Here is an 18,472-nt window from a genome sequence, read left to right as displayed (position 1 = left end):
TTGTTTATCAAGAAAATGGTTTAGATTTTTTAGCTTTTTATTTTGTAGCAGTGTTTTTGATAGTATTTTAGTAGCTTCGTTTGTTTTGTGTTTCAAAATCTATTTTCATTACTGAGCATCGATTTCATGGACAATATCCTTATTGGTCACACATACCTTTTTTTCGTATTATTCCATGCATGCTTGATGCTTCTTTACTTAATTTAGTTTTGAACTTGGTCACCTCATGAATTTTAATTTTTATTTTATTTTATTCTGTTACTCTGTATATTTTGATTTTTTGTATAGTATTAGTTTTTATATTAAATACCAGCCACTAATGAATTTAATCTCCACCCCCCCTCCCACCCCTCCTCTGCCCCGTCCTGCGGCAAACTCACCCGTTCACCGATTCGTCATACCCACCCGTTAATAAACCCGTCATACTAACCCGTCATATTCGCCCGTCATACCCACCCGTTAACAAACCCGTCTCGCCCGTCATCTCACGATCAATTTCCCTGCAAACAAACGCCGAACGCTTTATTCGCTTTCTTCAAACTTTCCCCAAATGTATTTTGATCCTCACCATCTTCTTATCTTTATCTCGACTTCAATATAAATAAATCCTCCTGCGCGGAATATTGTTCAATTTTTGCTTCTTATTCTTCAAACCTTCGCCTGCTCGTGGGTGTCCTCGTTTGTTTCACTCAACTAAGCCACTAATCCTTATTTTCAACCTAATTTCAACATCCATCATCTTTTTTGCAACATCAATTCTTTTCATCATTCATTGAATTTTCTTCTCGTAACTCCCGACGTAATCAACTTGGTTCATTTTCTTCTTAACGCACTTTTATTTTTTATATAAACCTCAATTTATGTGATAAAATATTCCTTTCATTCAAATTCTCATCTTTTTCATCCCTTTTTTACGAACTCCTCCCTCTCTTCTCGGCTTGGTTTATTTAAAATCTGGGTCATCCCTCGGCCATCCCTCGGCCATCCCTCGGTCATCCCTCGGCCATCCATCGGTCATCCCTCGGCCATCCCTCGGCCATCCCTCGGCCATCCATCGGTCATCCCTCGGCCATCCATCGGTCATCCCTCGGTCATCCCTCGGCCATCCATCGGCCATCCCTCGGCCATCCCTCGTTCATCCCTCATCTTCGATGAACTCTGACCCACTTCTGGACTTTCAAACTCACCGACGACGGGCGAAAAAAATGCGCTTCGTGGGACTGCCTGGTCCCCTGCCTGGTCCCTTCGGTCCCACCGTCCCTGCCAAAGTTTCTTCAACTCTACTGTCGTCCCTCAATCTCCATCGATGTCACTCTGCTCTCTAAACTACAACGGCTTCCTTCAACTTCCACCGATGCTCCCCAACTTCCACCGACGCTCCCCAACTTACACCGACGCTCCCCAACTTACACCGATGCTCCCCAACTTCCACCGACGCTCCCCAACTTCCACCGACGCTCCCCAACTTCCACCGATGCTCCCCAACTTCCACCAACGCTCCCCAACTTCCACCAACGCCCCCACAAACTCTACGGACGTCTCACATACGTTGTGGTGACGGCGCTTCGACGTACATCGCACACCCACTCTGCGTGGTCTCGATTTGCTCGCTTGTTGCTTTTATTTGTGTACATTTTCAACCAAGCTGCTGCCAAATTTTAAATTTTTATATTCGATTTTATTCCTCGAAAACTTCATCTTTTTCAATAATGTAAATAAATTTTTGCTATATTTTAACACGTGCGTTATCTGTTATCACGTATGTTATTTAAACTGTACTTAGCACGGTTCGTTTCACCTTAACGTCATTCCTCTTTATAACTTCTATTCCTACGCAACCTTTCATATCCCATGTTGAGTACTATAATGAACTATTATTATTCACGTACTATGAAATTTACTGTTTTTTTTTTGTACGCTATTTTTTATAAATTTTTGTTGTTATCATCTCTTCATTAAATTTCGGCGGAACTTCAATGGGGAATTTCCCTCAAAATTCGCACATTCTGATAATTTTTGTCTCAATCGTGTCCTTGCTTAATTGTTTTCAATTGATTATTATGCACACTGAGAAATGTGGTTGCGATGAGCAATGTGTTCGTGATAAACAATGTGTTCGTAATAAACAATGTGTTCGTGATAAACAATGTGTTTGCGATAAACAATGTGTTCGCGATGAGCAATGTGTTCGTAATTTCCCTGAAGTCCTCGAATTTCCCTGAACTCTTCAAATTTCCCTGAAGTCCTCGAATTTCCCTGAACTCCTTGCAAAATAATCTATTTAATTTGAATATTTCTGATATTATTCATGCCAAAGGAGCGGCAGCTGATTTTTTACTGACGAAGATACATTTTTTAACGGTTGCAGAGATGTGGTGCAAATTTCTGCATTTGATTTACAATATATATAAACTCTGTTATAATTCGTATCGGTATTTACTCCATCGAAAGCATTGGACTTTGAAATAGACTAAAAGTTCCACGCCGTTACATATAGTGATTGTATGGTGCAATATTATTTACCTAAGTCTATTTTAGGTTCAGTATACTTTTCTCATGGCCTTACTTGCTAAATAGTCGTATGTCCTGCCTCATGAATCTTATATTAAACCATTTCTATAAGTCTTCTTATAGTAATGAAATCAAAATTTTGCAATACCCCTTTTCATAATTGGCAAAGATTCAAATTAGTTTTATCTTCTCGTGACCATTAATTTAGCGATTAATCTGAAATTTGACGCGTTTTAACTAGATTAATTTCTACTAAACTTCCAGAATTGTTAATTTCTTGTTTTCTTTTGTTATCAAAATTGACAAAGCGACTTTGTTTATGGTTAATATATTAATAAATTAAAAGAACGATTAGTGTGTAGAACTAAAGTAATGAGCTTCATATGATCATATAACTCATGCTTGATATGATCATATAACTCATGCTTGATATGATCATATAACTCATGCTTGATATGATCATATAACTCATGCTTGATATGATCATATAACTCATGCTTGATATGATCATATAACTCATGCTTGATATGATCATATAACTCATGCTTGATATGATCATATAACTCATACTTTGGTGGATAAATTCTATGATGTAAATACCTATTGAAGTTCGCAGCTTGTGATGTCTACGGCAAAGTGATTTGGTGTAAAGATTAGTGTGAGTAAAAGATTTAAAATAGATTGAAATTTTAAAGCGTGAATGATTTAAAATTCTTGCAGTTATGCACGATTTGCGCTGATTTTGTAGGACTAAACATGAAGTTATTCGCTATATTATGGCATAACAGCTTGTTTTTATGAATTTTAATGTGACCTATCTAGCTATATGTTAATTTGGAAAAATATAGAGTGCCTTTTTATTGCGCGAATATTATGTTTAAACAATTAATTACATTCTTGTGTTCTTTAGTGAGCAATTTATGTTTCGAATGCTTCGAAATTTCTGCAACTTGAAAAGAAACGCAACAAAAGCAATACATCATTACAAATGCGACATTTCAGCGAGACTATCAATAATTTCCTCTTAGAGTAAGAAATTCTTTTGCGGTTGCCTTCAACATCGCACTTTTTGGTCCTACATTGTTCGTCGCCAGCGAATTTCTGAAGCGTGCAAGATGAATTCAATGCATATTGGATCAATTTAATGCGTATTATGAATACTACATTGATCGTATACTTGTAACACATTTCACATTAACCTGACTTTATAATAGAAGGAATACAGTCGTTACAAATTGTGTATGAAGAGTACGAGACCATCTAGCGAATAATCTTCAGAAAGTGAATGTATATATCAGGAAATTTGTTTACAATTTGTTTCAGTTTGACACAAAATATATTGTACTGTATATTAAGGACCATTTTTTATTTCATAGACTAATTGAACTTTCTCATGCACTTGGTTTTTAATTTATCTTAATTTGAATATATCATTTTGCACAAAGTTGTGTTTTTTCTGTTTTTATTCCAATTAATTGCTTCACACGGTAGTAATTAGTTATTAATATGTATTATTGTTTATTTTTTTTTGTTAAAAATGAATACTTTACGGAGCCGGCAGCTATTCATCAATATACAATCATTACAGACTATCGTCGTATGTTCAATCTGATGATTCTCCACTGAAAAGTACATTAAAAAGTACCTTAAAATTTTATACAATGCAATAATGATATCGCAGCCCTTGAATAATTGCAAAATATGTTCGAATTGTTATTTGACTGCATTATATATGGGACGTTTGGATTCATTTCGTAGAAAAATACTCCAGCTATCAGGAGAGGTCAATGGCGGCTTTGCATATCAATAAGAAGGAGAATTGAAAAAATTGAATAAACTTTCGTAAAATTCCCCGTAAATGTCAAATAGTGACATTTAAAATATTTGTGGTGAACGTTCCCTAAAATTACCACGTGGAGTCGAAAACGTTCGGCCACGTCAAAAAGTAAAATTATTAATGCGTTGTAAAAGTTTATTCTGCCACTTAACAGTTTAGCGGATATAATCTAAGATAAAATGGTATATCTTCAGTTATTTGTTTATTTGAAGTTAGTGCCCAGCACCGGAATGCGATTTAAGTCCCTTTAGTAGCATTGGATCTTGAGAGATTATTTGAACCCTGTCTTGTCCAATCGGATATATTTGTTCTCTATGTAGTAATGTTATTCATACCTGAATCCTATATTTGATCGAACGCTACCGGGTTTTTCCATTATAGTAGTTGAAATACCGAGAGTTGGTGTACCCTCTCCGTAGAGTTTCGTTGTATCTGCCCACCCCCCCAACCTGTATTATACATGCAGCCAGCAGCTCTTGACCTTCTCATTATTATTCTAATAATTTCTTATCGTGTGAGTACGAACGTTCCTTTTATTTAATTCTATAACATAAATAATCTTATAATTATGTTCAGTGTTCATTTTTAAAAGGCTCGATTGCAATAATCGATATATTAATCGAGAAAATCATCTCATAACTTACAAAGCTTAATTAAATAATCAATTCATGTTGTTTATGTGTTAATTAGTTTGGGAATCTTGATTTATATTTAAATACAGACTCTGCGTCATTGAAGCCCTAATTTCTTGAAGATTTTTTTTAAACACTGCATTTAGCTTAAACTTTCCAAGTACAATTTCAGATAATTAAGTAAAATTATCTCTCCTTTATATAATATTTTAAGGACACTGGAGCGGTTCAGTGCTCATCCTCTCTCACTCTTGAAGATTATTTAAGAAAATAGCACCATCTGCTATCATACGTCGCTATTTGGTACCATGGTTTGGTATAGACGAAAGTTCTTTAAGATTAGAGTGATTATAGAATGTAAAATCTGCTGTTAACGCGTTCCAATTTGCGTGTGTTTATTCCAATACATCAACAAAATACTGATCGAGTGTCGCTTCTCCGCGAATCGTCTTATGAAAATAGTTTCGCTGTTTGTCCAACATTTCTGGATTGGTTGTAATGTCTTTCGCTTGTATTTCTGTGAGTGATGTCCAATACTATGGGGGTACCCAATCAACTGCCTATGATTGGGTTGCAATGAGTTTTTTTAATTAGTGATGATGAATCAACTGCTGTGCGTTGATTTATACATTACAATGGTTGAATTACGATGCTTGTTGCTCTTCCTACTTCTTACTATCTCCTTTGGCTAGTTTCTGCAGTTCTACGTGATTTGTCTGTGTCATCTCATTTATCATTCAACGTTTACATTAAAACACTTCACACAATTCTCCTGTTAATCTTATAATTGTAAGCTGACTTGATACGATTACATAGATGGATAGAAGCCCATACATCATTCGCATACCATGACATGTCATCAATGAAAGACTTTTGATTAAACAAGCTTTTGCCACGATGAGCCATGAACAAGTAAGTGCACTATTTATGTATAGGTATTCAGTCCCGTCTTAAAAAGCTCCGTGGTTCATGAATAATTTTTTTTTAATGAGACTACAAAAAAGACGTAATACACACCCAATGTAACTAAGAACTCTACCAGCGAAAGAGTCAACATGGCTGAGGTGGTCTGTAACTATTACTGGAACTAAAAACCTTAACTGTTATTGTCATCCTGAAGAAGATCGCATCAACGACCAATTCCAACTTGAACAACGCAAGTTTTTCATTGACTCTTCCTATCTACTTCAAAATTCTCACACGTCAAATGATTTTTTATTCATCACTCTATACTTTTTTTAAGTCTCACACATTCGATAAAATGGATGCGTAATTTCTGGACGTTTCTTACCCTTTTCCCCTCGTCGACGACAGAGCAACCCTCGGTTGGGCGAGAACTTTGACCCAGTGTTCCGGCAGTGCCCTCTGGAGCCCTCGCCCTGCGACACCAAGATCATGCAATACATCGACCCTGAGGCCTTCGCAGGGTTCTATTATGTCAACCCTCACTACTGTGGGGGGTCAAGGGGGAGCATCAGGGGGGGTTCAAATTAAACCATTCGTGTGAAAAATTACTGTGGGTACTGGGGTAGTTTCAGGGGGGTTCAAATTAAACCATTCGTGTGAAAAATTACTGTGGGTTAAAGGGGGAAATTCAGGAGGGGGTTCAAATAAACCCTTTGTGTGAAAAATTACTGTGGGTACAGGGGGAGCTTCAGGAGGAGGGGGTTCAAATTAAACCCTTTCAGTGAATATCACTACGCGGGAACGGGGGACATGGGATCCAGAGGGAGCTTCTGGAGGTTTCAATGAAATCTTGTGGAGGCGTGGGGTCCCAGTAGAGCTTCAGGGGAAACTCCAACCAAACCTTTAGAGTAAAAAGTTTCTCTATAACTGAAGGGAAGCTTCGGGGGCGCTGCTATCTAAAATCATTGAGCGATACGTTACTTCAAAACCATCGGGGGGATTATGATTAATCCGCAATCTAAGTATTTAAAGTACTTCTATACAGTTAAATTAAAGAGAAGCTACTTGGGCTCTACCATCTACACCCTATATAGAGATTTTTTAACGCTAAAAAAGGGAGAGAGCTTGAGCGGCTCTGCCAGAAATGATCCAAAAGCTTGTGTCCAGTTTTTATGTTGTGTGCGTGCGACCTATTGCATGGTATCTTAACTGCAGGTAAATAGGAGATGGTTACTATAATATGTTTTATCATGTTCCATTTTATAAAAGAGATATTAGAGTATTCTTCGGGAGATGTCGGAACTCAAAAATGCTACTTATTCATTGTATTTTATTGCAACGACGAATGGTTTATTGCCACTGATGAGGGATAGAAATCATTTTTACCAATTTTTAAGGAAATAATGTTTCAGTACTTTCTTGCTAGATTGAACACTTTTCACTTAGATGAATCTTTTCGTAAAATGAACAACATTAGATAAAGATCGAGTAAATAAGTAAGTTGGTCCGTGAATTCATCAAAAGTTCTAACAAGTACGTACGTAAATCTATCTTTGTAGTACATCAAATTAATGGATAGCGAGTAAGTAAATCTTACCTGTGAATTCAAGATTTATAATGACGATGCAGTAAATCTGCTCCTCATATTCATGACAAAAGCATCATGGTGTTCTTTATGCTGCATAACATGTTACCTGTGGCGCTACATGTCGTAAGATGTGTACAATCTTTGAAGGTTTGATATTTAAAGAGATGTGGAACGTGCCATCATGTTCGATATAAGATTTTCTCTCAGCTTCCTCTCATTGTTGCCAAAAATTAGTTACTGACTTATAACTTCCGTCTATGCTTCCAGTCTTCCGCTAATGTTCATTGTTACAATATGCCTCATTTAAAATCGAAACTTCGGTTGCGTTCACAGACTTGGAGTTTCCAGGGTGAGCTTTGGTCCGGTCTATGTGCACTTGGTGAAGTCTTTTGTAGGTGCATTAGGTGGAGCCTCTAGTAGGTGCACTAAGGGAGAGGTTGGACTTGGTCCACTGATAGTCTGGACTAGGTGCATTAGGAAGACTTTTTACTAGGTGCACTAGGGAGAGGTTGGACTAGGTTCAATAGGAAAAGTATTTACTAGGTGAACTAGGGAGAGTCTGGGCTATATGCATTATAGGAAGAGTATTTACTAGGTGAACTAGGGAGAGTCTGGGCTAGGTGCATTATGGGAAGAGTATTTACTAGGTGAACTAGGGAGAGTCTGGGCTAGATGCATTATAGGAAGAGTATTTACTAGGTGAACTAGGGAGAGTCTGGGCTAGGTGCACTAGGCCATCTTAGTTTCATATCGGCACAAAAAGGGTTATTTATGCCCACTTTCGAGAAAGACGAGAAATACCCTGCACCGGGTATCTTGTCCTGAGGTATCACTAACCGGGGCTATCTGCCTCTGGGGTATAGCGCACTAATTAAGGTATCGGGACTATCGCGGACTGGTGCATCACTTACCGGAGTATCGCTTTTTGAGGTATCGAACACTAGGGTATCGCGTTATTGCTGAAAAAATTCAACTCATGATCCAATTTATCCTAGGGTTTTCATTTGACGTCGAGCAATAGATTTTTGTGTGCTTAACTCTTCCTTTTAGTTGTGACTAGAATATTCCAAAAGCGCAGAAGTAGAAAACACGTGCCAAATAATCTGTTTTTTTTTTCAGGTCTGAGGATTTGGTGAACTAATTGTTGAATCTTCATACAGAATTATGATCTTCAATACTTTGAAGATAGCTGAAAAAATATTTTCATAAAAAATACAACGGAAAACCATTTTTTCGTCACTATCTACAAGATGAGTACTCAAGTTTTCTTTGCCTGTGCGCGGATTTTACAATCTACGTCGGAATATCGTACGGAAGGCGCGTAAATCTGCATAACTACGAAAATTTAACTTGCGTTCTGAATTATACTCAAGAATTAATATTTGGACGCAAAAGCGCGTGTTTATCATCGCGATTTTAAGCACACTAAACAGATTTAACGTCAATGGCGAAGGAAAAATAGTGTTAATATTTCGAATTTTAAAGTCCATCTAAAAATTTTTTGGACGACAGTGGCTTTGGATGACGAAATTTTGTCCTTGTGATTGGAATACAATTTTGAGTTCACCAGCCGCGGACAATTATAGCCACGCAAATTGTAGGTGATTAGCCATAAGAATATTATTGTAGTGTAGTATTTTAATCACCAGGTTTAGATCTATGCATGCACCTCTACACCTAGTATACAATATTCTGTAGCTACCGTACTTTTGATCCTTTATATTTATTAACTCCGAACAGGTCATCAAGCGACCCTGAACAGTGAACAGGCTTGCGTGCGATTGACGTGACTTATAATTTTTCGTAAAATATTTAGCGTTTCTTGCTTAAGATAATTTATCAGTTGAACAAAAGTAACATTTAGGACAAAATACGAGGATTGTTTGAATGATCTTTGTATTGTCTCTTTAATTCCTTGTCATGTGTGCTAAGACTTGACCGTTTTTGACAATACTGGGCATGAAGCTTACCATTGTACACGCCTTTCTTACATCACACATGAGAAATGTGTGAGACTTTTTCTAATGGCGAGGCAGTGGGTCATCCAGACCCAGTTTGACCCTGCAAATGGGCGTACCAGTGCTGCTTCCGTTCTCTGTCTCTGGACAATATTACCCGCACATTTTTCTCAGTGCTCCATGGATACTAGTATTAGGGTCGACAAAAAGTCAACTTGTTTGATATTTTTTGAGGTGAACATATTGAACGTATTGTCCTTTTGATAATCCTAGTGCGCCCGTATCTGCTTCTGCAAATTTTGTGCGATTACTGCGTCTGTACCTGCAAATACTGCGTCTGTACCTGCATATATTGTGCATATACTGTGTCTGTACCTGCAAATACGGTACACATGGCGTATCTGTATGTGCTAATACTGAACACATACCGTATTTGCACCTGAAAATATGGTACACATGGCGAATCTGTACCTACATATAGGCTGCACGTACTGTATCTGCATGTGCAAATGGCAGTTCTATGCGATGAAGGCCGCTTATTGTTTGACATTTTCTGCAGTTATTGTTCTGCAGTTACTGTTCCGCAGTTATTGTTCTGCAGTTATTGCTCCGAAGTTATTGTTCTGCAGTTATTGCTCCGAAGTTATTGCTTTGCAGTTAATGTTCTGCAGTTATTGTTCTGCAGTTATTGCTCTGCAGTTATTGCTCTGCAGTTATTGCTCTGCAGTTATTGCTCTGCAGTTATTGCTCTGCAGTTATTGCTCTGCAGTTATTGTTCTGCTGCGCAGACGAGCGTGGTTGTGATGTGACGTCTTGTGATGAGCTGAAGTCCTACTTAATATCTTATATGCATTCCTTTGCCTTCTTATGCATCACTTCTCAAGTAGCATTAGTTGTCAGTTTGATGTTCCAAGATTAAAATACGTCTTATTAGTCCAACATTGATGTTTGAGATAGAATAAATATATTATAATATGAACTTATCCGTATAACTTTCTATTAGATATTATTCACTTTCGATATTATAACTTTCTATTAGATAACCAGGAGGTTCGAGACTCGCGATGTCGTACATACATCCACCAATCGTGGTTCTAAGGTTTGAATCGAACTTTATCGTATTCACGGTTATCAGATAAACCTGACGATCCATCGGTTATCAGATAAACGTATTCACGGTTATCAGATAAACCTGACGATCATCGTATTCAAGGGAATGTAATGACCATGACATTTTATCTTAGTCAGATGCTCCATAGTTCAATATTCGTAGACTTGCTACCATCATCCGAATGGCTGAGTTGCAGTCCTTTCTTCCTTATCTAGAATAGTTAGCATCAGACGTTCTTTGATCCATTTCTTTAGAAGATTTCTTAGTATTGTTATACTAATAGTTTATGTGGTGGAGCTCTATTGCCTTGCTAATTACTTGCACTTAACTATAACCTTGTAATACTCACCTGTTCACCGTATCATTCGTGGGCTGCGTTAGTGAGAAACAGAAATATTTCAGGTTGCCGACATGACATTCGCTACAGTTTGTAAGTTCACATTTCTGTAGCAGGCGTTAAAAACAGTAGATGTTTCTAACTTGTTAGCTACATAACATTTCGAATATTTGGTTTAATTATTCAGTTAACTAATTGTGAACGGATACTTGATTTAATATTAAATTATACAGGACGATTTGTTATCCATTTAAAAAGGTTCAAACTAAAATTGATTTATTGTCTTTCTATGACGCGTTCAATTTTCCTCGGAACTGCTCTATCGTTTCGAGCCTAATGATCTGTTAACAAAACCAATAATTTTATGGGCGACTGGAGCTTCTGCTACTGCTATATAAATTTTATTTGAATCGCGTGCTGGGCTGTTGTTGTGTTGCATTGTTTGCTTTCGAAAATGAAAGGTCAGAAAGATTTTTCCGTAGAGATACCTGTTGGGTACAATTTTTTTGTGAAACTGCGCGTTTGAAACATGTTTTCAACGGTCTGCTTTCGGCGAAATTTTCTTCTTGAAATACTCTCTCAAAATACTTTTGCGAAAATCTGTGTTCAAAACAAGTTGTGTTGTAAAGATACGCATTCAGTTGTAACTACTGAAAAGATACACATTCAGCAAGATTTTATTTGTGAATATTCTAATTTCTCTTAAAATTACGCACATTAACCACGTTATAGGGGAAGTTTGCTTGCTAATGAGACTCAAGTTACACCGTGGAGCTGGTATTCTGAACTATAAACATATTTAACTTGATGCACTATCTTACCCTGCCTTCATAGTCTATTTAGTGTAGCCTAAGAAAGTTACTCGTGTAGCTTATGTCACGTAGAGTCGTTGAATATACTTATACCAACATTATATAGGTTTAGTCTCACCTTTACTACTTCAGTAAATCGAGCGGAGTCCGTTGATCGTGTTTAATTCCATTTAACTGTCTGATGCACTTGGAAATTTCAATTGGTCTTATTGAAATCCTAAATGTTTTATGGATTTTAACATTTCTCTGGATTTATCTACGCTGTAAAATAACGTGTATTTTTACATGGTGTCTATTTTTATGTTCGTATAGAAGCGCTCCGTGAAGTTGTTTGCTGTTGACGGAAATTTTGGGATGGGGTTTATTTTATTGCCTTCTTTAATTACTGAATATGAGATGTTGCCTTGTGCTAACGTATCCATTAATGTTACATTTCTCACTAATTACGGTAGCAAATCAAGCTTTTTGTTCAATTGTATCGAATTGGAAAAAAATTTGGTTAGGATTTATGTTTTGAATTTGTTGTGTTTGATGTCCTTCGTGCTGAAAAATTTTATCTCACTGTTAAATACTTACCATATTTTAAATTTACTTACCATCAACTGTGAAGACGCGTCCTTTGTTCTAATATGTTACCGAAAAGCAGGTGTCAAGAACATGGCTCGCGGTAGCGAGGTTATTACTCTAGTTTGCTCACTTATAGTTCAGTTCTTCAAAATCAACAAATGCTTTGTAGGTTTTAAGTTAGGAGACGGTTGATACCGCGCAATGAACTCACTTCCGGACACCCAGGGAGTTAATTAAAACAAAAATATTGCAACTGCTGTGCACGGTGTCCTATAAATATAACTATTTTCCCTCTAAAAATTAAACCTAAGGTATTCTTTCATTTCCCTCTTTTTTACACGATGGTCGTAAGAGTTCTGAGTGACAAGCGTATAGTAAGGGCAATAGTGTAAAATTTACACTGGTGCATATAGTAAAAGCAGGAGTATAAAATCAAATCGGTGCGTGTCATAAGTACAGGAGTGTAAAATGAACACATCTCGCACGTATATGTTAGAGACGTAAATGATGGCAGTCTCGGTGCTTCTGTACATTGATGACACTGGACTCGTAGCGCCAGCGTAGGTCAAGTCGGGAGCGCGATTCTGAAAAAGTGTTCACTTTGCTTATTTAAATTTTATTTTCTTTTATTATTTATTAAAAAATTGAACCTTGTAGCGCTTGTTGGTGGTCACCTATTTATTTTTTAAAACAATGTAGGCTATTGAGTGATATATTGATAACGTTACGATCTTCCAACGATTATTTCGTACATAACTTTGGTAAACCTTCTTGCATTAAAGGAATTATCACCTCTGTATTCGCTCGGTCACCTCATTAGCATGGCTTGCATTGTTCTGGAGATACATGATCCTTGGACAAATACACTTCAGGTAAGGCACCTGAACTTTGAAATTGTATTAAAATAAATTCTCTTAATGGCTGAATATATTAATGGCTTTAATGTATATCTAGTTGAACATTGTTATGTTATCATTTCTTCATTTCTGGCTCTGCTTTTGTTTATTGTTGTGCATGTGGATTGTGCATTATTATTATATTATTATTGAGCATAACAGCTAATCCCGATCGTAAAAAATCTTTACCGAACTCCTCTTCGTAAGTACGCGGTTAAACACAGCATCTCACCAAAGGTAATAACATAATCGTAGGAATCGCAGCCTAATAACCGGTTGTGAACATATTGCTTATGTCACCTCATTGACGTTAGTTCTGGTAATTATTGTAATTATTATGATAACGTTGGTTCTGACACATCAATATCACTATTATTATCTTTAATATTTTAAGTATATTTTTATTATTGTTATTATTATCATTATTTGTATTATTTCCCCGACAGCGGCACCGCAAGGACGTAAGCAACTTCGACAAGCAGTTCACGTCGGAGCGCACCGAGCTCACCCCCACCGACAAGCTCTTCCTCATGAACCTCGACCAGACCGAGTTCACTGGATTCTCCTACCTCAATCCTGAGTTTATTCAACACGTGTGAGCTCGCAAATATTAAATATTTTGTTCACCACTTTTTAACTCCCAAACATTAAGTATTTTATTCGATACGTTTTAACTCGCAAACGTCAAATATTTTATGCGACACGTTTTAACTTGCAAACGTCAAATATTTTATATGACACGTTTTAACTCGCAAACATCAAATATTTTATTCGACACGTTTTAACTCGCAAACGTCAAATATTTTATTCGACACGTTTTAACTCGCAAACGTCAAATATTTTATTCAACACGATTTAACTCGCAAACGTCAAATATTTTATTCGACACGTTTAAACTCGCAAACTTCAAATATTTTATTCAACACGTTTTAACTCGCAAACGTCAAATAATTTATTCGACACGTTTTAACTCGCAAACGTCAAATATTTTATTCAACACGTTTTAACTCGCAAACGTCAAATACTTTATTCAACGAGTTTTAACTCGCAAACGTCAAATATTTTATTCGACACGTTTACGCTCGAGATGATCAACTAAGAGTGATGAATGCGTGACTCATTTTTAGTATAATATATTTATCAGACTGAACAAGCTCTTGCCTGGACTATAAGTTATAAATTAAGACTTTATGAGATTTCATCTTTGATTTTAACTCGAAAGCCAGCAAGGAAGGTAAATATGCTGAACTTTATGGCGTATGGAGGTAATTGCTAATAAACATGTCAGATGCTGGGTAACATTTTGCAGTATGATTTAATGGTGCGAGCAACGTTCCGATGGATGTAGTATGTAGATGAATGAGGTGTCATTCATCTACCTCGTATAACTAATAACCGTCATCTACACAGAACGGTGAAATGATGAATAAGGCTTGTGCAGTGATTAATATAACCACTGATAACAGAATGGTTATTAACCCAATAATAATTATACATCTAAAACTTTTTTAGTCAGCGTTTAGACATTAATCTGATCGCTTTTTTCTATGTATTTTATCATAGAAAATGATCGATATTACTTCCTAATTAAATTTAATGCAAAAGTATATATTAGGGTTTATTGTTTTCAATCATCAGGTAGCTTCCCATTCGTGTAAACCATTCGCGTCTGTATTATATTCTTAACTTAAAGAACATTTCCGTTATATTCAAGCCGTACTGTGCAGCCAATACAAGAAGCTCGCAGGCTACCCGCATCTCGCATTCCATGTACGGCATTTCCAAGTGGAATTTCGATCCCGAATTCCGAGGGCATAGTTCTAGAGCTGTCTACCCTCAAACAAATGAGGGAGTCTTTGTCCAAAGAGCGATGCATTTTTACGCTTTTATGAGTCACACTGACGCTGTTTAGCAGCAAAGAGCGCGTGAAGTTCTACGTCCGCTCTCTGCTCGTGCTGTGGGAAAAAAGTGTCCCCATTTGGACAACATGCCCCATTCATTTTTGTGAGAGTGTACACTCGACATACCGCCCTCGCCTCGTCAAGTCATATCAATATCGTTGTACGTTGTACATTGGGGTACTTATGTGCTGCCCAAGTGTTACGTTATGTTATAAAATGTGACGTTACGTTTTATGTGCTACATTTTGAAGTCTTATGCAACGTTTCCAATTGTTAATACGTTTTGAAGTTCTTAATTTTGGCTTGTTTGCGTAAACTTGTAACCTTTATTTTTAGTTTAATTTAAATCAGTTATTTTGTGTCAACGTTTTATGTTTCAATTAATTTTTAACGAGATTATTTTATGGCCAGTTACAGGGATGCAAATTTTATGGTATAATTATTGAATTATGTTTATAAGTTGTATGGAAATGCTCGCGTAATTTATGATGTACTTGCGAGCTATTGTACAGAGATACTCGAACCTTTGGTGCTTTAATGTCACTATAGGGCCGTTGTTAAACGTAAGCTAATGTACGGTAATTCAGTGCGATGTATCATGCACTCTGGGAAATTTGTGAGATTTTGTCCGAATAGCGACGAACTTTTTGCCCTTGTGTGGGTCATCCTGACCCAGTTTCGCTGAGCTAAAAGGCGTATCAGCGCCGCGTGCAGAAAGGGTGTCACATTTTGGACAGTATATTCAAGCTGAATATTAATTCAGTATACTCAAGACATTAATTTTTTAATATGTAGGTGACATGCGTGATTCAGAGTTACTTATCTGCATGGTCTATTGTCCTTTGTGGATAATTTAATGCACTTTACTGGGTCTCATTGACTCACTTTTGTTGCATGACTCATTTAAATGCTAAATACTTTACCCGAAAAGTGTTATTTTTAAATTTAGCCCTGAGTGAGTTGTAGAATAAAAGTGAGTCAAAAAAAATTATTTTATATATTATTTTTCATTTATTATTATTATTTGAACAAAATTGGGCGCATTTTGAACAAAAAATGCAAGTTGAGTCATTTTGACTCACTCCGCCATACTCTTCGTGCAGGATGTGACTGAGCGAGAAGATGTAAACATTAACTACATTAACCATATACCATTGATATTATCAATATCTTAATGTGATATATAGAAAGTTTGAAAACTATACTCATGCATGGAAATTCTATTGACCTTTCAAACTCGTACTGGGTAAATGTGAGTATGAAGTTGAACTATATAAATAGAATATTCGTTGTTCATTTACCTAATGTAATTCTAATGGATAAAAGGAAGACAATTCTTGAGTGTGAACAACGCTGAAGAGGTTAAATAAAATTAAACTTTTACAGTTAACGAAGCAACACATTTTCCTGAACAATAAGGAGTGTACAAATTATTTCGAACATTTCGTGTCTCCTCCAAATTAAAGACATAATATAAATAACTTCTAACTGTTATTTTCTTGCGGTAAATACGGCGGAGAGATGGTTAAGATTTCTTCAAGATCTTCCCTTAGCATTTAAATCTTGCGTTAAAATGTCTTCCAAGTCAAGAATGACGTCCAGTTCGCCGCCTTGTTACGGCAAGTGTGTTATTATTTCGACAATATGGCCTTATTTATCTGAGTGTATGGACAAATTATATTATGTTAAAGGCAACTATGGATGATATTACTAAAGCTTGAGTTGTGCATAGCACTTTGATCTTTATTACAACACTACGAAAAGATTATAATGTTGTATTTCATACAAGATTATAATTTATTTCATACAAGATTATAATTTATTTCGTACAAGATTATAATGTATTTCATACAAGGTGTCATGGTTGTACATCATACAAGGTTTATTTGTGTAATGAGAGGCGCAGTTGACCGCGTGTTACCTTGTTGCAATGAAAACTTTATTAATTAATTCCGGTTAGATTCGAATTTATCTACAAACTAAGATTTAAAACATATATGTTACATTCTCATCAATTATACTGATGTTGCTAATTGAAAATGAATTCAGCATTTATCTCCGTCGCTGTGTAATTATCATCTATGTATAAAAAATAAATTAAAAAGAAATACCATTGCTTCAGTGTATCAGTTTTCTCTGACGCCTAAAAGAATATAATTCAGTAAGCTATGCCCGCATCTTGTCTTCACTTGTTTGTAATCATGGATTATTAAACATGTTTCTAGTCAGTGACTGAAATAATATCTCCACACAAAGTCGTTTGAATACGTACTTCTAAGTCTATAATCTGTGGAAGATAAAACTACAGCTATAGCGGTAATATATTCTTAAACCGCCGTCCTATAAGCGTTACCTTCTTATAAACTACGTTACCGTTACCTACTTAACTACGTTACCAGTACCTACTTAACCACGATTTAATTCCACTAGTCAATTGCAATTTACCGATCACCTTCTCCTGGTCGCTCATGCCGACGGCAACTGCAAAAAAACTTCCAATGCACTAGTCGTTTTGTTCCATCAAGTCATAAACTACAATGCGCTAGTCGTTTTTGTTCCATCAAGTCATAAACTACAATGCGCTAGTCGTTTTTGTTCCATCAAGTCATAAACTACAATGCGCTAGTCGTTTTGTTCCATCAAGTCATAAACTACAATTCGCTAGTCGTTTTGTTCCATCAAGTCATAAACTACAATTCGCTAGTCGTTTTTGTTCCATCAAGTCATAAACTACAATTCGCTAATCGTTTTCTTCCATCAAGTCATAAACTACAATTCGCTAGTCGTTTTTGTTCCATCAAGTAATAAACTACAATTCGCTAGTCGTTTTCTTCCATCCAGTCATAAACTACAATTCGCTAATCGTATTCTTCCATCCAGTCATTAATTTAGACGCGCGTGATCTATATTTTCCTGTTAAAACCTACCACGTTTTATTTACACCGGAATAATACCCACAATTGTACCACAAAACTCAGCTGACATTGTACGTAACGTGTCAACCGTACAAGTATCTTCAAAATTATCGCTGGCCTGTACAGAGTTAAGGATTGTTTCGTATTCTTTAATTTTTATTCAATTATGTATACTAAAGTTTATTTGCATTCCACTTTTACATAGAAAATGACTCAATTTTGTTATCGCGTTAATATTGGGTGCAACATTGTTGTGTTTTGTAGTGCAATTGTTTTTAAATTTAAGAATATTATTGCGATAATATTTTAAATTTCAAAGTATTGGAGGTTCATTGAATGGTTGATGTTAATTTATTTAGTGAGGTCGTTGCATTGCATTTAGTGTATGAAATTACAGAATCGTAAATTTAAATAATTAATTGACTTGTTCTTTTCGAATGAAATTTTTTATTATAATTCTACGTATTTTGTATGAATCGTGTTGAAGTACAGCAGAAATAC

At 36.2% G+C, this 18,472-nt stretch overlaps 1 protein-coding gene across 1 annotated transcript in view; it reads left to right on the top strand.

Moving 5' to 3' along the window:
* The window catches only part of LOC108680034 (protein kinase C, brain isozyme), a 74,069-nt gene extending 60,181 nt beyond the window's left edge, over positions 1-13,888 (top strand). The window contains exon 16 of the mRNA XM_018168798.2: positions 13,602-13,888. Within this exon, the coding sequence (XP_018024287.2) occupies positions 13,602-13,754 (153 nt within the window). The 3' untranslated portion in view covers positions 13,755-13,888. The remainder of the gene's footprint in view (positions 1-13,601) is intronic.
* The last annotated feature ends 4,584 nt before the right edge of the window (positions 13,889-18,472 follow it).

Source organism: Hyalella azteca, unplaced genomic scaffold (genome assembly GCF_000764305.2).
Source record: "Hyalella azteca isolate HAZT.00-mixed unplaced genomic scaffold, Hazt_2.0.2 contig980, whole genome shotgun sequence".
Classification (NCBI taxonomy): Eukaryota; Metazoa; Arthropoda; class Malacostraca; order Amphipoda; family Hyalellidae; genus Hyalella; species Hyalella azteca.
The sequence above is the reverse complement of the archived record's forward strand: the minus strand, read 5'-3'. Positions and strand labels throughout refer to the sequence as shown.